We start from the raw sequence: 17,912 nt of genomic DNA, 5'->3' as shown, positions 1-17,912 counted from the left end.
GCACAATATTAGTAAATGAAAGAACAATACAATATTTAAAAACAAAAACAGTTTTAACCAACATACTGTAAATCTTTCAGGATTTCAATGGGCAGTGTGGTCCTGCTTCTGGCCAAGGAGATAGTAAAGTTAAGTAGGATTTTTGTTGTTGTGTGCCTTCAAGTCATTTCAGACTTTGGACAAGCCTAAGTCTAAAACTGAGGGCGGGGGCCAGGTAAATGACCTTGGAGGGCCGCATCCGCCCCCCGGGCCTTAGTTTGGGGACCCCTGCAGTAGAGTCTCACTTATCCAACATAAACAGGCCGGCAGAAGCTTGGATAAGCGAATAACTTTGATAATAAGGTGGGATTAAGGAAAAGCCTATTAAACATCAAATTAGGTTATGATTTTACAAATTAAGTGTCAAAACATAATGTTAGACAACAAATTTGACAGAAAAAGTATTTCATTACACATTAATGCTATGTAGTAATTATTGTATTTACAAATTTAGCACCAAAATATCACGATATATTGAAAACATTGACTACAAAAATGCCTTGGATAATCCAGAACCTTGGATAAGAGTGTTTTGGATAAGTGAGACTCTACTGTATTGGTAAACTTACTGGGATTTCTGAGAGCTGAAGTTTGCTCAGACATGGGGAAACTTCGGCCCTCCAGGTGTTTTGGACTTCAACTCCCACAATCCCTAACAGCCTACCGGCTGTTAGGGATTGTGGGAGTTGAAGTCCAAAACACCTGGAGGCCGAAGTTTCCCCATGCCTGATCTACACTGTAGAATGAATGCAATTTGACACCACCTGTGGCTCAGTGATGTGGAATTGTGGGAGTTGTAGTTTGGTGAGGCATCAGCCATAAAATTATAACTCCCACAATTCCATAGCAGTTAAAGTCAAACTGCATTAGTTTGACAGTGTAGACACACAGGTTGTTTTTATAAGGTCATGCGCCTTCTCTGCCAGAGTGCTGGTTGCTCACCAAACTACACACCTGAGAAGTTCCCTAGCATTGAGCACAGGCAGTTAAAAGTGTGCCGAGGTATAGATGCTCTCTAAGTTGTCAAAGGCTTTCATGGCCAGAATCACTGGGTTGCTGTGAGTTTTCCGGAATGTATGGCCATGTTCCAGAAGCATTCTCTCCTGACGTTTTGCCCACATCTGTGGCAGGCATCCTCAGAGAAGGTCTGTTGGAAACTAGGCAAGTGGGGTTTCTTTATCAGTGGAAGGTCCAGGGTGGGAGAAAGAACTCTTGTTTGCTTGAGGCAAGTGTGAATGTTGGAATTGACTACCTTGATTAGCATTGATTAGCTTCAAAGCGTCCTGCCTAGGAGAATCCTTTGTTGGGTGGTGTTTGCTGGCCTGATTGTTTCCTGTCTGGAATTCTCCTGTTTTTTGAAGCTGCAAGGCCATTTAATGTTAATCAAGGTGGCCAATTGCAACATTCACACTTGCCTCAAACAAACAAGAGTTCATTCTCCCACTCTGGACTTTCCACAGATATATAAACCCCACTGGCCTAGTTTCCAACAGACCTCTCAACCTCTGAGAATGCCTGCCATAGATGTGGGTGAAACGTCAGGAGGGAATGCTTCTGGAACATGGCCATACAGCTCGGAAAACTCACAGCAACCTAGCTCCCTAAGTTGCATGGAAGTCATTTAAAACAAAGCTCAGTTTCTCGAATCTTTCACTTGGGGCTAAGAAGCAGACCCGAGTGAAGCAAAATGGTTTAGTCAAAGAATACCGTGGGTCTGTGGTGTTGTTTGCCCACAGTGCAGCCATTGTGTTTGGTGGAAAGGAGACATCCGTTCCGAGAGGCATTCATGTCCTGGAATAAAGGCTGCCTTCTGTTTGGAAGGGATGGCGGGGCATCTTTTAAAGGACACAGCATTTAGACAATGGTCCCAACAAGGTGTTGGAAATTGCTTTAAGGAGAGAATCCCTATATCGAGCCAAAGGCAGGATAAAAGTAAAGTAAATAAGAGAGGGAAAAGGTTATCATTTCAGTTGGGAGGGTTGTATATGCACAGAGGTCATTGGGATCTTCAGACGTGATGCTTGCTGTGTATGCATTGCTGCAGAAAGAGGAAAAAGGCAACCCACCATGTTGTGTGCTGGGTTTCCAGGGTTACACTGCAGGCATAACTTGCTCAGAGCTCAGACTCAGTCCTTGCAAGGCTTCTGTTGCCTCGCTTCCTGTGTGCTTTGTGGCCACATGGTGACGGAGACATGTGCTTGCTATAGCCCCACTTGTGGTTGTCTTCCTATGGTTTCTGTAATGTTTCCCATGCAAAAGTTGGGTCCCTTGGTATCTACTGGGTTTTAGTTCCAGGACCCCTGTGAATACCAAAACCTTTGGATGTTCAAGTCACGTTATATACAATGGCATAGTACAACAGTGCTGCTTATATTAAATGGCAACAAAACAGTTCATGCTATGGATTGTTGAATCTTTGGATGTTGAATTTGTGAATGCAAAGGGTTGCCTGAATGTAGGAAATTCATGAAACCATGCAGTGTTACTATTCTTTATTGTGTGATTAGAGTTTTTTAAATAAAACAATCATAAAGGTTGTACTATTAACCTTTTCTGACCTTGGAAAGTTTCTAAACTTGACAATATTCTTGTTTTTAAATCAACGTGGGGACATGAGAGAAGCCTCCCACAAGGATGGTAAAAACATCAAAAAACAAACAAACATCCGGGCGTCCCCTGGGCAACGTCCTTGCAGACGGCCAATTCTCTCACTCCAGAAGCAACTCAAGTTGTTCCTGACACAAGAAAAAAAACAAAAAACTTCATGACATCAACCTTGCTTATAAAGGGGCCGGGCTGTGGCGCAGCTGTTGAGCAGCTGCCTTAAATCACTCTGACCATGAGGTCATGAGTTCGAGGCCAGCCCGTGGCGGGGTGAGCACCCGTCAATTAAAAATAAAAAAAAAATAGCCCCTGCTCGTTGCTGACCTAGCAACCCGAAAGATAGTTGCATCTATCAAGTAGGAGATAAGGTACCACTAATAAAAGTGGGGAGGCAAGATTAACTAATTTACGACCTGGTATGAGGAAGTGCCGTCAGTGTGAATGATGAAGCAGCTGCTCCCCCCTGTGGCCAGAATCGAACATCCCCTCAGAAGAAAGTTAACTTGCCTCTGCGTGTGTCTCTCAGTCTCTGTTTGATGTGTTTATGGGCATTGAATGTTTGCCCTATGTGTGTTATAATGTGATCCACCCTGAGTCCCCTTCGGGGTGAGAAGGGCGGAATATAAATACTGTAAATAAAATAAATAAATAAATAAAGGGGAATTGAACAAATAGATAATTGCTTGAGAAGGATGCTAAGCCTCCCCCCCCCCGTACAATATAATCAGTGTTAAACAAAGAGAATAGCAGTTGTTTTTACCTTCCCAGCCTGATATTATCCACATGTTTGACTCTCCCAGATGAAATCAGTGGCGCCCGAGAGAGCTTAACCTAGATTGGAGTCTGTATAATCCTGGGCTGGACTGTATATGAAGAGTATTGAAATGAAATGACATGGAAGAATGTAGAACACCTTTCTCTCTTGTATCCAAGGACTTAATAGATTGACCCAGATAGGGTTCCTACATGGAGTAATACTACTTTTATACTCATTTCCCCAACATAAAACTCTCTAAAAACAGGAAACAAAAGGAGAAACTCAAGATATAACTTCTCTCCCTGCTGTATTGTTTACAGGGAGTTTAGAAATTCCAAAGTTCACCATATCGGTGTCAGGCAAACTCAACAGACAAAGTATTTGAAGCGCACATATTTCTTCACCAGACAAAGATGTTCTAAAAAACCCATGAAGTGGAATAGAGTTGTTGGTGACGAAGTGATGACGATAGCCTTGGGTCATTTGCATGTTGTTTGGAGATTGCATGGGAGGCAGGCCAGCAAAGTGTGTGGCCAGATTTTCAAAACAATTGTGAGGGACAATTGAAACTCATGACATGCGGGTTTGAAAATCAGAAAGCAATGGCTTCAAACCTCAGGAAAGGGGATTCCACCTGAACACTGGGAAGAACTTCCTAACTGTGAGAGCTGTTCAGCAGTGGAAATCTCTGCCCTGGAGTGTGGTGGAGCCTGCTTCTTTGGAGGCTTTGAAACAGAGGCTAGATGGTCAATTGTCCGGGGTGCTTTGAATGCTATTTTCCTGCTTCTTGTCAAGGGGTTGGACTGGATGGCCCACAAGGTCTCTTTCAGCTCTATGATTTTATTATTCTAAGCCAATGGTTCTCAACCTGTGGGTGCCTAGGTGTTTTGGCCTACAACTCCCAGAAATCCCAGCCAGTTTACCAGCTGTTAGGATTTCTGGGAGTTGAAGGCCAAAGTATCTGGGGACCCACAGATTGAGAACCACTGTTCAAAGCAGTTATTAACAAGTTTATTTTCAATCTAAATGCCAAAAGAAGGTATTGAACTCAATTACTGTATTTCCTTGATTCTAAGAGGGCCGGGCTGTGGTGCAGCTGGCTAGTAACCAGCTGCAATAAATCACTACTGACCGAGAGGTCATGAGTTCGAAGCCCGGGTCGGGTTAAGCCCCCGACCATTAAATAGCCCGGCTTGCTGTTGACCTATGCAGCCCCGAATGACAGTTGCATCTGTCAATTAGGGAAATTTAGGTACGCTTTATGCGGGGAGGCTAATTTAACTAATTTACAACATCATAAAACTGCCAGAAAAACACGAGGAAAGGAATGAGGAAGTACAGCCACTAGTGGACAGTGAAGCAACAGCTCCCCCTGTGGCCGGAATCGTGAAGCTGGAAAAAAATGTTAAATGCCTCTGTGTCTGTCTATATATGTTGTTTGTCTGTTGGCATTGAATGTTTGCCATATATGTGTTCATTGTAATCCACCCTGAGTCCCCTTCGGGGTGAGAAGGGCGGAATATAAATACTGTAAATAAATAAATAAATAAATAATAACATGCACTTTTTACTCTTGAGAGAGAAAAAGTAACCTATCACCTATAAAGCCCTAAACAGCTTGGGACCTGCCTATCTTTGCAATTGCATCTTCCCCAATACAATCTTTAAGATCTTCAGGGGAGGCTGTCCTCTCGCTCCCACCTCCGTGTTGTTTTATATTGTTTTATGATGCTTTTATTGAATACTAATATGCTCATTTTAACTATGTTGTTGAATTTTCCCATGTGAGCCGCCCCGGGTCCCTTTGGGGAGATGGAGGCGAGATACAAAAATAAAGTTGTTGTTGTTATTATTAATATTATTATTAATATTATTATATAATAACAACAATAATAGAATAATGATCATCATAATAACAATAATAGAATAGGTGAGGCACGCCTTAGAATTGAGGGTGCTTTCCCCTGGACTTTTGGTTGCACAACTGATGCCTTATATGTATTTTAATAATACTTAAACATTTTTATCTTTCTGATATTCTTTTAATGCAACTAATTTTTCACCACTCAATCACAGGTTTTGTAATAATGTTCTCATTCATATTATTTACTTTAATTTTAACAGTTGGAAATCATCGCTCTTATTTTAATATATATATTGGAAAAGCTTTAATAAAGATTATATATAAAAAAAGAATTGAGGGTGCTTTTATGTATATCAATTCAGGGTTTTTTGTTGGTTGTGCCAAAATTATTGTGGATCGTACAACCAACAACATCTCAGAATTTGTGAAGTATGGAAACTATCCATATTTTTCTCTCTAAAGTTGACATATTGTCTATATACATAAGCTATACATTGCATATATTCGATAAAATAAGGATATCTTAGGGTGGGGACTTGTTCAGTCTGTATAAAAAAAGAAGCTTTCCAACCTGAAAATATGGGGCATCCTTTATAATCGGGGACACCTGCCAGCCTGATGATCCTCAAATAAGAGACATCCTTAACAGTAAGGGACACCTGCCAACTCTATTCTCACCTCAGTACCGGAGTTCCTTGAGGGGAAAACACATACGATAGATAAAGAAAAGTGCTAGAAGCTACACCATCTTTCCCCGATTAAGAAAAATGTGTGGTTTGGAAGTTTGTACAGAATTTTTGTGCTGTTTTTTGTTGGGCTCATAAAAGATGTTGTCACAGTATGGACTTTGGAGTTTACCTTTGGTTGGTAACTATACACCCACATTTTTATATGACTTCGATGGAGAAGCTTTCAAGAGTAAGATCATATCTCCATCTTGCTACAGATCTGTATCTTATCTTTGTATCTTTTGGTAAGTTACCAGAATGTAAAGGTTATAATGCTGTGTAAATGGAGAAAAGAAGGCAAACCTTTTGGTAATCTGGCAGTGCTTTTTTAATCTTTCAAAACAGGTAAGCATAATGAAGGTTTCATTGAAAATTGTAAAAACTTGAAGTAAGATCTTGATTTGGCTCCAAGGCAGATTTATATCAAACATAATGATGGGCTGCTGTGAATTTTCCAGGCTGTGTGGCCATGTTCTAGAAGCATTCTCTCCTGATGTTTCGCCCACATCTATGTCAGGCATCCTCAGAGATTGTGAGGTGTGTTGAAAACTAGGCAAGTGGGGTTTATATATCTGAATGTCCAGAGTGGGAGAAAGAACTCTTGTCTGTTTGAGGCAAGTGTGAATGTTGCAAATGGCCAGCTTGATTAGCTTTGAATGGCCTTGCAGATTCAAAGCCTGGCTGCATCTTGCCTCTACTTAAAAAACTCTAAAATCAGGATAGTAAATAAAGAACAACATTCAGAAAACAAGGGAATTCCAGATAAGAAACAATCAGGGCCAGCTAACACCTCCCAACAAAGGATTCCCTCAGGCAAGACACAGCCAGGTTTTGAAACTGCAAGGCCATTACATGCTAAATCAAGCTGGCCATTTGCAACATTCATACCTTTCTCAAACAGACAAGAGTTCTTTCTCCCAACCTGGACTTTCCACAGATATAGAAACCCCACTTGCCTAGTTTCCAACAGACCTCACAATCTCTGAGGATGCCTGCCATAGATGTGGGCAAAACATCAGGAGAGAATGCTTCTGGAACATGACCATACAGGCTGGAAAACTCACAGCAGCCCAGTGATTCTGGCCATGAAAGCCTTTGACAATGCATTATGATGGGTATTTCTTTCTCAAAATCAATTGGCACTTCATCTAGTTCATTCGTAAAATTGCGGGTTTCTTGGGTGAAGTTGAAAAGGTATTTTTGGTGTATGTGGCTTTCCTTTTTTTTGGTTCATTTTCTAAAATAATTATTTTCTCTTTGGCAGGTGAAAACATTTGGACCATTAGGGAATGAGAACGAGGACAAGCTCAGCATGTATATGGATCTAGTAGACGGTGTCTTCTTGAACAAGATAATGTTGCAAATGTGAGTTAAAGGGAGGAGGCGGGAAATGGGCTGGTGTTTTGTTATGCTGCTAGAATGAAAGAATGTGTATTGGAAATCATTGCCATTGATTAGACACCCTAGTTTCCAACATGCATTGCATTTCCTTCTGGCTTTTAACGCTTGCAGATACATTGTTTCCTCCGTCTATGTTGCTCTAAAACATATGTGGAAATTTGAGATATTTTTTGTAAAACAAGAAACAATGTAGCACAGCCAACATTATTCTGTACTTATGAGTCTCATACCCTGTTTCCCTGAAAATAAGACATCCCCGGAAAATAAGACCTAAATATAAGGCCTCCCCTGAAAGTAAGACCTAGCAAAGTCTTTGTTTGGAAGCATGCCTGCCAAACAGAACACCAGAGCATGCAGGATTGGTAAATGTACATATCATAGAGTCTTGTATATGGAAATAATGATAATAACAAGAAATTCTTGATAGGATTCACAGTTTGGTTATGCTGGTTTGTGATGACAACTACTGTACAGTATATAATGTTCATTTTTTGTTCAACAATAAATGTGAATTCTTCTTCACATCCGCTGTGGCGGACTGGATGAGGAGGAACAAGCTGAGGATCAATCCTGACAAGACAGAGGCCCTCCTGGTCAATCGTGCGTCGGATCGGGGTATTGGGTGGCAACCTGTGCTGGACGGGGTTGCACTCCCCCTGAAATCACAGGTCTGCAGTTTGGGGGTCCTCCTGGATTCAGCGTTGACGCTTGAGGCTCAGGTGTCGGCGGTGGCCGGGAGGGCTTTCGCACAACTCAAACTTGTGCGCCAACTGCGACCATACCTCGTGAAGTCTGATTTGACCACGGTGGTCCATGCCCTAGTTACCTCCAGACTGGACTACTGTAATGCACTCTACGTGGGGCTTCCCTTGAAGACGGCCCGGAAATTACAACTGGTCCAACGCTCAACAGCCAGATTAATAACGGGGGCAAATTACAGGGAGAGATCCACTCCCTTGTTTAAGGAGCTCCACTGGCTGCCGTTCATTTTCCGTTCCCAATTCAAGGTGCAGACCATCATCTATAAAGCCCTGAACGGTTTGGGACCCACCTACCTCCGTGACCGTATCTCCTTCCATAAACCTGCCCGTTCCTTGCGATCATCCGGGGAGGCCCTGTTATCACCATTGCCTATATCCCAGGCTCGCCTTGTAAGTACAAGGGAGAGGGCCTTCTCTGCTGTGGCCCCCCGACTATGGAACTCACTACCTTCTGAAATAAGGCAAGCTCCCACTCTGTTAGCTTTTAGGAGAGAATTGAAAACATGGCTCTTCCGTTGTGCTTTCGGTGAGTAATTTCTGTCATATATCTCCGTATTACTCCCCTCCGAACATCTATCCTCTAGATTACCCCTTCCAAATGTCCCTGCCCATAGTGGAGTACTTCTCTGTCCCTCTCACTCAGGGTTTTATCTCTGTGTTCAAGCGGCCTGCCCTTGTTTTATGGGGTTTTTTTTGTTTTGTTTTTTTGATTTCTTGATGTTCTGTTTATTATTATCTATTGTATTTTAAATGGTGTTATGATATGTTGTTTTTATATTTTATTATGTTGTATTGCTCTGGGCATGGCCCCATGTTAGCCGCCCCGAGTCCCCATTGGGGAGATGGTGGCGGGGTATAAATAAAGTTTTATTATTATTATTATTATTATTATTATTCATGGAAAAATAAGACATCCCCTGAAAATAAGACCTAGCGCATCTTTGGGAGCAAAAATTAATATAAGACACTGTATTATTTTCGGGGAAACATGGTAGTAGTTTCTGAAGCTCTTTGGCAATTGTTGGACTTGCATGAATCCCAGCCAACATAAATGATGGGATTTGTAGTTTGGTGGCATCTGGAGGACCATGGGTTCCCTCACAACTTTTAAATGAAACTACAGGTGCATCTACACTGTAGAATTAATTCAGTTTGACACCACTATGGCTCAGTACTGTGGAATGCATGGGAGTTGTAGTTTAGAGAAGCCTTTAGCACTTTTTGGCAGAGAAAGCTCAAGTCCATGTAAAACTACAATTACCAGGATTCTATAGCATTGAGTCATGGCAGTTAAAGTGGTATCAAACTGCATTAAATTTACGGTGTAGACCAGGCATGGGCAAATTTGGGTTCTCGGGACTTCAACTCCCGCCATTCCTAACAGACTCAGGCCCATTCCTTTTCCCCCTCAGCCACTTAAGCTGTGTAATCGTGTCTTAACTTTCATATCTTGAGGGTCCTTAAGGTAAAGGTTTTCCCCTGACATTAAGTCTAGTCGTGTCTGACTCTGGGGGGTTGGTCCTCATCTCCATTTCTAAGCCGAAGAGCCGGTGTTCTCCATAGACACCTCCTAGGTCATGTGACCGGCATGACTGCATGGAGCGCCGTTACCTTCCCGTCAGAGCAGTACCTATTGATCTACTCACATTTGAATATTTTTGAACTGCTAGGTTGGCAGAAGCTGGGGCTAACCGCGGGAGCTCACACCGTTCCCCGGATTTCGGTCAGCAAGTTCAGCAGCTCAGTGGTTTCCCCACTGAGCCATTGGAGGCCCTTGAGCGTTCATAACAATGTATTTTTAATTGGTGTAAGCTGTTTTGAATCCCAGTCTGTTATATTTATATCCTGTCTTTCCCCAATCATATTTCTTCCTGAGATCTTGGGGATTGGCTGCTGGCAGGATTACTCTATCCATACCCTAACTCTGGTCCATATATAAGTTTTGGACTGCAACTCCCATCATCCTTGACTATGGTCCATGCTGGCTATTGATGGCTGGAGTTAGAGGCAAAAAAATTCTTGAAGGACTCCACTTGGGGAAGACTGTTAGTTTTATGGTTGACATAATGCAGCATCATAGCTTCAAAAGCTACATAACATGGTTGGGTGTCGGAAATGAAATGAACTAACTTTCAAAAGAAGAACAGACATATTTTTTAAAATAACATTGAGCGTTCACAATAAATAATATGCCATTAAAATATGTATCTTTGGCATACTATATATGTTGTCTGCCTGCCAAAAGTTGTGCATTATGTCTGTAGATAAAAATTAGCCTACATGTGCCAAATCTAGTGCATTGTTTTTAAGTCTTTCCAAGTCTAGAGGCTCCTTGATTAGAAGTTAACCTAAAATGGTTATAGAGAGAAGGGGGAAACAGTAACACTTTAATATGTGCCTGAAGTCTCCTTTTTGAAAAAGCTCACTTAAGCATGAATTTAACCACATCCCTTCCTGTTACAGAATTTGTGACATATTTAAGCAACCTGCTTCATGTGAGCTTTAGGCTTGGTTTGAAACAGACCCATTTCAAAGAGGTCATTTGCATATATTTCTTTAAAAAAACACCAACCCATAAAATTGTCTTTCTTCTGCTGTTAGTATAGCATAACCAGTATAAAATGTTCACAGATTTCCAGAGATAAGTTAAGCAAATGTCATGTGCCTATAGGGGGGTATCTCAACGGAGCTGGTTTTCTTTCTCCTTTTATAGGCGCTTCTTTCTCTTTATAAGCAGCCTTGGCAAACCGCCCAGCTGCACCTCCAGATCAATGAAACTAAAGCCTCTCTCCAGAACGGTTGTGTCAGTTTAACATGAAACCAGAACAGTAGCGTTTGTGTACACCCGGACTGGCCTTGCTGCGAAGGTGGCCGTGGCTACTGCTTGTGACTTCCCTCTTGCCTACAGCCATCTTGACTCTGCAAAGCACTTAACTACATTGCCTTTAAATCTGGGGAGGCCTTTTTCCTGACAGCTTCCCACTTCCCCCCAAAAAATCCACACAAATGGTCTTTTCTGCCTCATGGAGCTTTCTAAAGAGAAGAATGAAAGTGTCTTTCCAATGCAGACTCATCAGTTCTTCATGCCTGGTATTAAACCATCCTTTAAGTCTTTGGCTTAATACTTTCATGGGTTGAAGGCTGCCAAATCTGATAGCATAGTTTGCAACTTGTTCAGTTACTCTGGGTTCTCTTGGCAACTTCTTTCACCATTTTCATTGAGCAACAGTGCATTAAATAAGCAACCCGCTTTCTTAAACTGTCTGAATTTTCAAATAAATGAGTAAGTTATTTTTATGCAAAATTCTCTGCCAGGGTCCTTTTCAGTAGAATTTGGGGAATGCAAGCCATACACCAGATGCCATTTAGATAAGTGAGGACTACTGTGATTTCCAATTATGGTTGTTAATTTTCAGGTGCAACAAAGCTGTGTATATCCAAAAACAGGTTTTCAATGAAGCACTTCTACCCTGTTTCCCTGAAAATAAGACATCCCCTGAAAATAAGACCTAGTAGAGATTTTGCTAAATTGCTAAATATAAGGCCTCCCCCAAAAGTAAGACCTAGCAAAGTTTGAGTTTGGAAGCATGTAGGATTGGTAAATGTACATACCATAGATTGTACATGTAAATAATGGTAGTAACAAGAAATTATTGATAGGATTCACAGTTTGTCTGGTTATGTTGGTTTGTGATGACAACTACTGTACAGTATATAATAAAAATGTGAATTCTTCTTCATGGAAAAATAAGACTTCCCCTGAAAATAAGACCTAGCGCATCTTTGGGAGCAAAAATTAATATAAAACACTGTCTTATTTTTGGGGAAACACGGTATTATCACTACTCTTATTTATTTGCTGAAAAGTTGGCCTGGCTTTAAAATGTGTTTCCAGTATTGAGGAGGTAATGCTTTCTTCTCTGTGAAAAGAGTGAAATTGTCCTCTTCATTCATACCATAAAGTTATACCAAACTTTCCTTTAAGTTGTTGTGTTGCTTTAAGGTTGTATATCTGTTTAAAAGAAGTTCATTAAGTGAGTTATGAGATATATAGGCCTGAGATACATATGGTTCTTAGTCTGCATAGAAAACTTTATGCCGGGTTAGAGCACAGACCTATCTAGTTGAATTTGTTGACATTGACTAGTGGCAGTAGCCATGGTTTCAGGCTGGGGATTTCTGTCTGCAGAACATGTGTTTGCTTGTCCAAGTAATTATGGAACCACCTGTCTAAAAATGGTAGTCTGACTGAGAGACTTCTTCCCTTGGAGTATTTATAGTTTTAAAACAGGAACTGGACAAATTGTGAACCTTCCAGGTGTGGTTGGACCACATCTTTAATTGGGCAAGGATGAGAGATGATGGAAGTATACGTTTTGTGAGCTAGAAGTTGCCCAGCTTTAAGATGAATTCATCTATTGGGATAGAAAATGAAAATAAGAGAGGGCAATCCGGGATCTAACGATCCAACTTTAGATTTCCAAAAGTTGAAATTGCAACGAAAAAGGCAAATGCTATTTTACCCTGCATTGACAGAAGCATTGTTTTCAAGTGGAGGGAAATAATAATCCCCCGTTATTCTGTACTTAGCAGGCTTTGTCTGTACTCCTGTGTTCAGTTCTGGGCACCTCATTTTAAGAAGGTTATAGACAAGTTGGAGTAAGTTCAGAGAAGGCAACAAGGATGGTGAAAGGTATGCAGAACAAAACATAGGAGGAGAGATTGGAGGAGCTGGGCATGTTCAGTTTAGTGAAGAGAAGATTGAAGGACTATCTCAATGAGCAGGGTTCAGACTTGTTTTCTTATTTCAGGGGGTAGAACTAAGTCTAATGGTTTTAATTACAGGATGATAGATTTCGATTGAACGTCAGAAGGACAGTCGTAGCTGCTCAGCAATTAAACCAGTTTTTAGCGAAGTGGAGCTTCCCTCTTTTGGATGTCTTCAAAATTATTCTGGTGATGTTCTAGCTCAGTGGTTCTCAACCTGGGTCCCCAGATGTTTTGGCCTTCAACTCCCAGAAATTCTAACAGCTGGTAAACTGGCTGGGATTTCTGGGAGTTGTGGGCCAAAACATCTGGGGACCCAGGTTGAGAACCACTGTGGAGATGCTGCATTGAACGGTAATCTGATGATCCATAGGGTTTCCTCCAGCTCAGTGTATTATGACTTCTGTTATCCCAGTCATATCCCAGAGGGCTGGCCTGTTAACATCAGGGTATCCTGAGTTTGGGGAAAGAATCTCTAGGAATTAAGGAAACAGTAGTCTCATGACTTTAAGTGACTTTGAGCAGGCTTCTTTTTTAAATATGACAACACCTTTAAATTTTTTTATGTGCTTTCAAGTCAACTTTGGTTTATGGTGATCTTATCACAGAGGTGTCATGGTAAGATTTATTTATTTATCTTCCTTTAAGGCTGAAATACGACTTGTCCAAGGTCATCAAGTGAGTGTTCTTGGCTGAGCAGGAATTCAGAATCCTGATGCAACATTCAAGCAAATGAACCATGTTGGCACTCAAATTTGAATGTATTGCCATGAAAAATAATGAATAAGAATGCAGTTGTTTTTACACCGGTATACAGAGGTGATATAATGAACTGAGTGCTGAATTAGGACAGTGAGAGAAGATTCTAATTCCTACTCAGGCAGGAAAACTCACTGAGTGACTTTAGGCAAGTCACATTCTCTCAGCCACAGAGAAGGGCAAGCGCACCCCCTTCTGAAAAATTTTGCTTAGGAAAGCCCGTCGTAGGTTTGCCTTTCGCTGCCCTTAAGCTGAAAATGACCTGAAGGCACACAATAATGTCAAGGTATATTTGTATATCTGTATTTTATTGTTACTTTACACAATTATTTTTAGCTCATTGATCCCATTTGCCAGAATCACATTTCCCTGTTTTTAAAAATAAACTTTTTGTCTAGTTCTCCTTTGAGGTGGGTTTATGGCTTTGTTAGACAAGTGTGCCGATTGTGGCATGTGAGAGTTCAGTAAGAGCCCTGTTTGTGACTTGGGGTTCTTTCTGTGAATGGCTCATAGCTAATACAGTAGAGTCTCACTTATCCAAGCTAAACGGGCCGGCAGAAGCTTGGATAAGCGAATATCTTGGAAATAAGGAGGGATTAAGGAAAAGCCTATTAAACATCAAATTAGGTTATGATTTTACAAATTAAGCACCAAAACATCATGTTATGCAACAGATTTGACAGAAAAAGTAGTTTAATACGCAGTAATGTTATGTTGTAATTACTGTATTTATGAATTTACCACCAAAATATCACGATATATTGAAAACATTGACTACCAAAATGGCTTGGATAATCCAGAAGCTTGGATAAGCAAGGTTTGGATAAGTGAGACTCTACTGTAGTTACAATATCTTTCCCTTTCCTAACTTTGGGGATTTCCATCTTTTATTGATCCTTATTTATGATTATGTCTTCATATCTAGTTGGCTGAATATAGTGAGTTTATGATTCTTCGTTGGTTTCTTTTGGTGTCTTACATGGGCATTTCAATGCTTGTACCTGCTGAGGATTGTAATTAAAATTAAAAACCTTAATTAAAAAAATTAAACAGCTAAGCTGCTGAACTTGCTGACTGAAAGGTTCGAATCAGGCGAGCTGGTGAGCCTCCGCTGTTAGCCCCAACCTAGCAGTTCGGAAGCATACAAATGTGAGTAGATCAATAGGTACTGCTTTGGCAGGAAGGTAACAGCACTCCATGCAGTCATGCTGGCCACATGAGCTAGGGGATGTCTACGGACAATGCCAGCTCTTCAGCTTAGAAATTGAGATGAGCGCCATCACCCAGAGTTGGACATGACTAGACTTAATGTCAAGGGGAAACCTTTACCTTTACTTTATATTCAGTACATTTTATAAACTTACCTTGCAAATAAAAAGTTGTCTTTGGAGAAAATACATGTGTGAAAATACAAGCACAAGAAAGAAAAAGTACCATTCAGTATGTTTCTGTCCCACTGCATTTAAGGTGACAGGTTTTTATAATAAGCAATAGGTATGGATAAGGATCACATTCTTCATGCCACATAAATATCATGCTGGTTAATGAACACAAAGCCATTTCCTTCTGTTGGCTACCTCCAACCCTTCATTATATATGTGCTTGTTGATGACAATTATTTGCAGGGAAGTCACTATTTTGTAGTAATTGCTCGCCTTTTCTAATTCTAGTGGCCTTGGTAGCCATCTGTCCATTTAAAACATGTTTGCTATCAGCACTTCCTTCAGCCTCAGTTGGAAAAATTATCTCTGCTGTAAACCCCTAAACCTTTCCCCAAACAGTATAGTCCTGTAAACAAGGTTCTCAAGTTACTGGTGACAGCTTTGTCCTTCTTGCTTTTATGCCTCTGAAGAATTCAATTAGCTGGCTTGGAGAAATCCTCTTTCTCAGAGCTTTTGTTTACCTTCTTGAAATGTCTATTACCCCCCCCCCCCCCAAGAGGAAGTTTTGACTGAAGAATGAATGTGGCATTGGGTTAAGGTGGCTGAGAAATTATTTTGTTTTTGTGTCTTCAAGTTGTTTCTGATCTATGCCGACCCTATGGCAATCCAGCTATAGGATTGGCAAGATTTATACAGAAGGGGTTTGCCATTGCCTTCCTCTGAGACTAAGAGAGTATGACTTAGCCAATGTTGCTTAGCGAGTTTCATGGCTGAGTGGGGATTTGAACTCTGGTCTCCAGGGTCTTAGTGCAATGCTCAAACCACTACACCATTCTGACTCTTGAAAATTTATAGGCATTTGCAAATGGAAAAAAAATTATATAAGAAAGGGACATGATGGATCAGGCTTTTTTGTGTCAGGAGCGACTTGAGAAACTGCAAGTCGCTTCTGGTGTGAGAGAATTGACCATCTGCAGGGAGGTTGCCCAGGGGACATCTGGATGTATCACCAACCCTTGTGCCAGCAGTTATCCTGACCGAAAGGTCAGCGGTTTGAATCCGGGGAGAGCGGGTGAGCTCCCTCTGTCAGCACCAGCTCATCATGTAGGGACATGAGAGAAGCCTCCCACAAGGATGGTGGGGATCAGGCTAAAGGCCTACCTTTCAGCATTTTCTTTAGTATCCACCCAAATGCCTATGAGAAGGCCACAAGCAGGACGATAGTTTTACACCATCCTCCTACTAATGTGTCTCCACCATCAATGCACCATAAATGACTTAAAAGATACATACACACCATCTTTAGTACTAGAAGCGATAAATAGGACACAAAGGTGGTAACCGCCCCATCTATCCTCTCCGAGGCATGTTTATTGATCTATTTGATGGCGCGTTATAAGTGGAAGCAGGAGCCCCGGGTGGCGAAGTGCATTAAAGCTCTGAGCTGCTGAGCTTGCAGACAGAAACGTCCCAGGTTCAAACCCCGGGAGCGGTGTGAGCGGTCGCTGTTAGCTCCAGCTTCTGCCAACCTAGCAGTTCGAAAACATGCCAATGTGAGTAGATCAATAGGTACTGTTCCGGCGGGAAGGTAACGGCGCTCCATGCAGTCATGCCGGCCACATGACCTTGGAGGTGTCTACGGACAATGCTGGCTTTTTGGCTTAGAAATGGAGATGAGCACCAACCCCCCGAGTCAGACATGACTGGACTTAACGTCAGGGGAAAACCTTTACCTTACCTATAAGTGGAAGCACTTCATGCTTGCGATGTTGGGGGTAAAAGGAACTCAGATTGCAGCAATTTTGGGAAGGAGGCTGATACTGAGCACCTACTGAGGACAGTTTACACATCTTCTCCCAAAACTGCTTCATAAAATACAGAATTACTCTGGAATTGATTTCATCACTATAGCCACTATCCCTAACGGCTATGGTCTCACACCTTCTGTTATTCGTAACAGAGTTCTGTATTTCTGAGCAAAAGGCTATTGGAGATTTCATAGCATCCTGGTTTCATTATTGTTGAAGGTAATGGTCCTTTTCATTATTGCTTAAGGCAGTGGTTCTCAACCTGTGAGTCTCCAGATGTTTTTGGCCTTCAACTTCCAGAAAGCCTAACAGCTGGTAAACTGGCTGGGATTTCTGGGAGTTGTAGGCCAAAACACCTGGGGGCCCACAGGTTGAGAACCACTGGCTTCAGGCATTTATTTCAACGTTGGTCCTCCATACATTTTAAAATTTCATTTCTCAGAAGCCCTAGCCAACATATCCAATGGTCAGGCCTTCCTGGGGTTGAAGTTGAAAACATTGGGAGGGTAAAAAGTTGAAAACCACCGTTTGAAAACCACGCAGTTTGGACATTGTTTATGGTGTCTGGGAAACTAATACTGCCTTTCAGAGGAAATACATCAATATGTTTTGCCTTTACCAAAGAAGAGGGTATAAGACAGTTTTATTAAGCCTGAGCATAAGGATATCTGTGTTCAACTCCACCCATTGAATGGCCTGTAGGATTTGTGCCTGGGAGGAATGTAAAAACAATTTAGAATTTCTGGTACAGGTTGAGCATCCCTTATCCAAAATACTCCAAAATCCGAAATTGTCCACATGGGTGGCTAAGATATAAAAATCTTGCTTTCTGATGGTACACACACTTCATTTCATGCACAAAATTATTTAAAATATTGTATAACATTACCCTCAGGCTATTTGTATAAGGTGTATTTGTAGCATAAATGAATTGCATGTTTAGACTTTTAGGGTCGCATCTCCAAGAAATCTCGTTATGTATATGCATTCAAACACAGGTATTTCCATACTTGAAATCCAGAACACTTTTAGTCCAGAGCCT

At 41.3% G+C, this 17,912-nt stretch overlaps 1 protein-coding gene across 2 annotated transcripts in view; it reads left to right on the top strand.

Annotated features, from left to right (window-relative positions):
- ccdc88c (coiled-coil domain containing 88C) overlaps positions 1-17,912 on the top strand; it is a 127,332-nt gene that overhangs the window by 1,440 nt on the left and 107,980 nt on the right. For both annotated transcript variants that reach the window (XM_062968409.1, XM_062968410.1), the window contains exon 2: positions 7,257-7,357. In XM_062968409.1, coding sequence (XP_062824479.1) covers positions 7,257-7,357 — 101 coding nt within the window. The remainder of the gene's footprint in view (positions 1-7,256; positions 7,358-17,912) is intronic.

Source organism: Anolis carolinensis, chromosome 1 (assembly GCF_035594765.1).
Source record: "Anolis carolinensis isolate JA03-04 chromosome 1, rAnoCar3.1.pri, whole genome shotgun sequence".
Classification (NCBI taxonomy): domain Eukaryota; kingdom Metazoa; phylum Chordata; class Lepidosauria; order Squamata; family Dactyloidae; genus Anolis; species Anolis carolinensis.
Note: the sequence above shows the minus strand (reverse complement) of the source record. Positions and strands in the feature narration are given on the sequence as shown.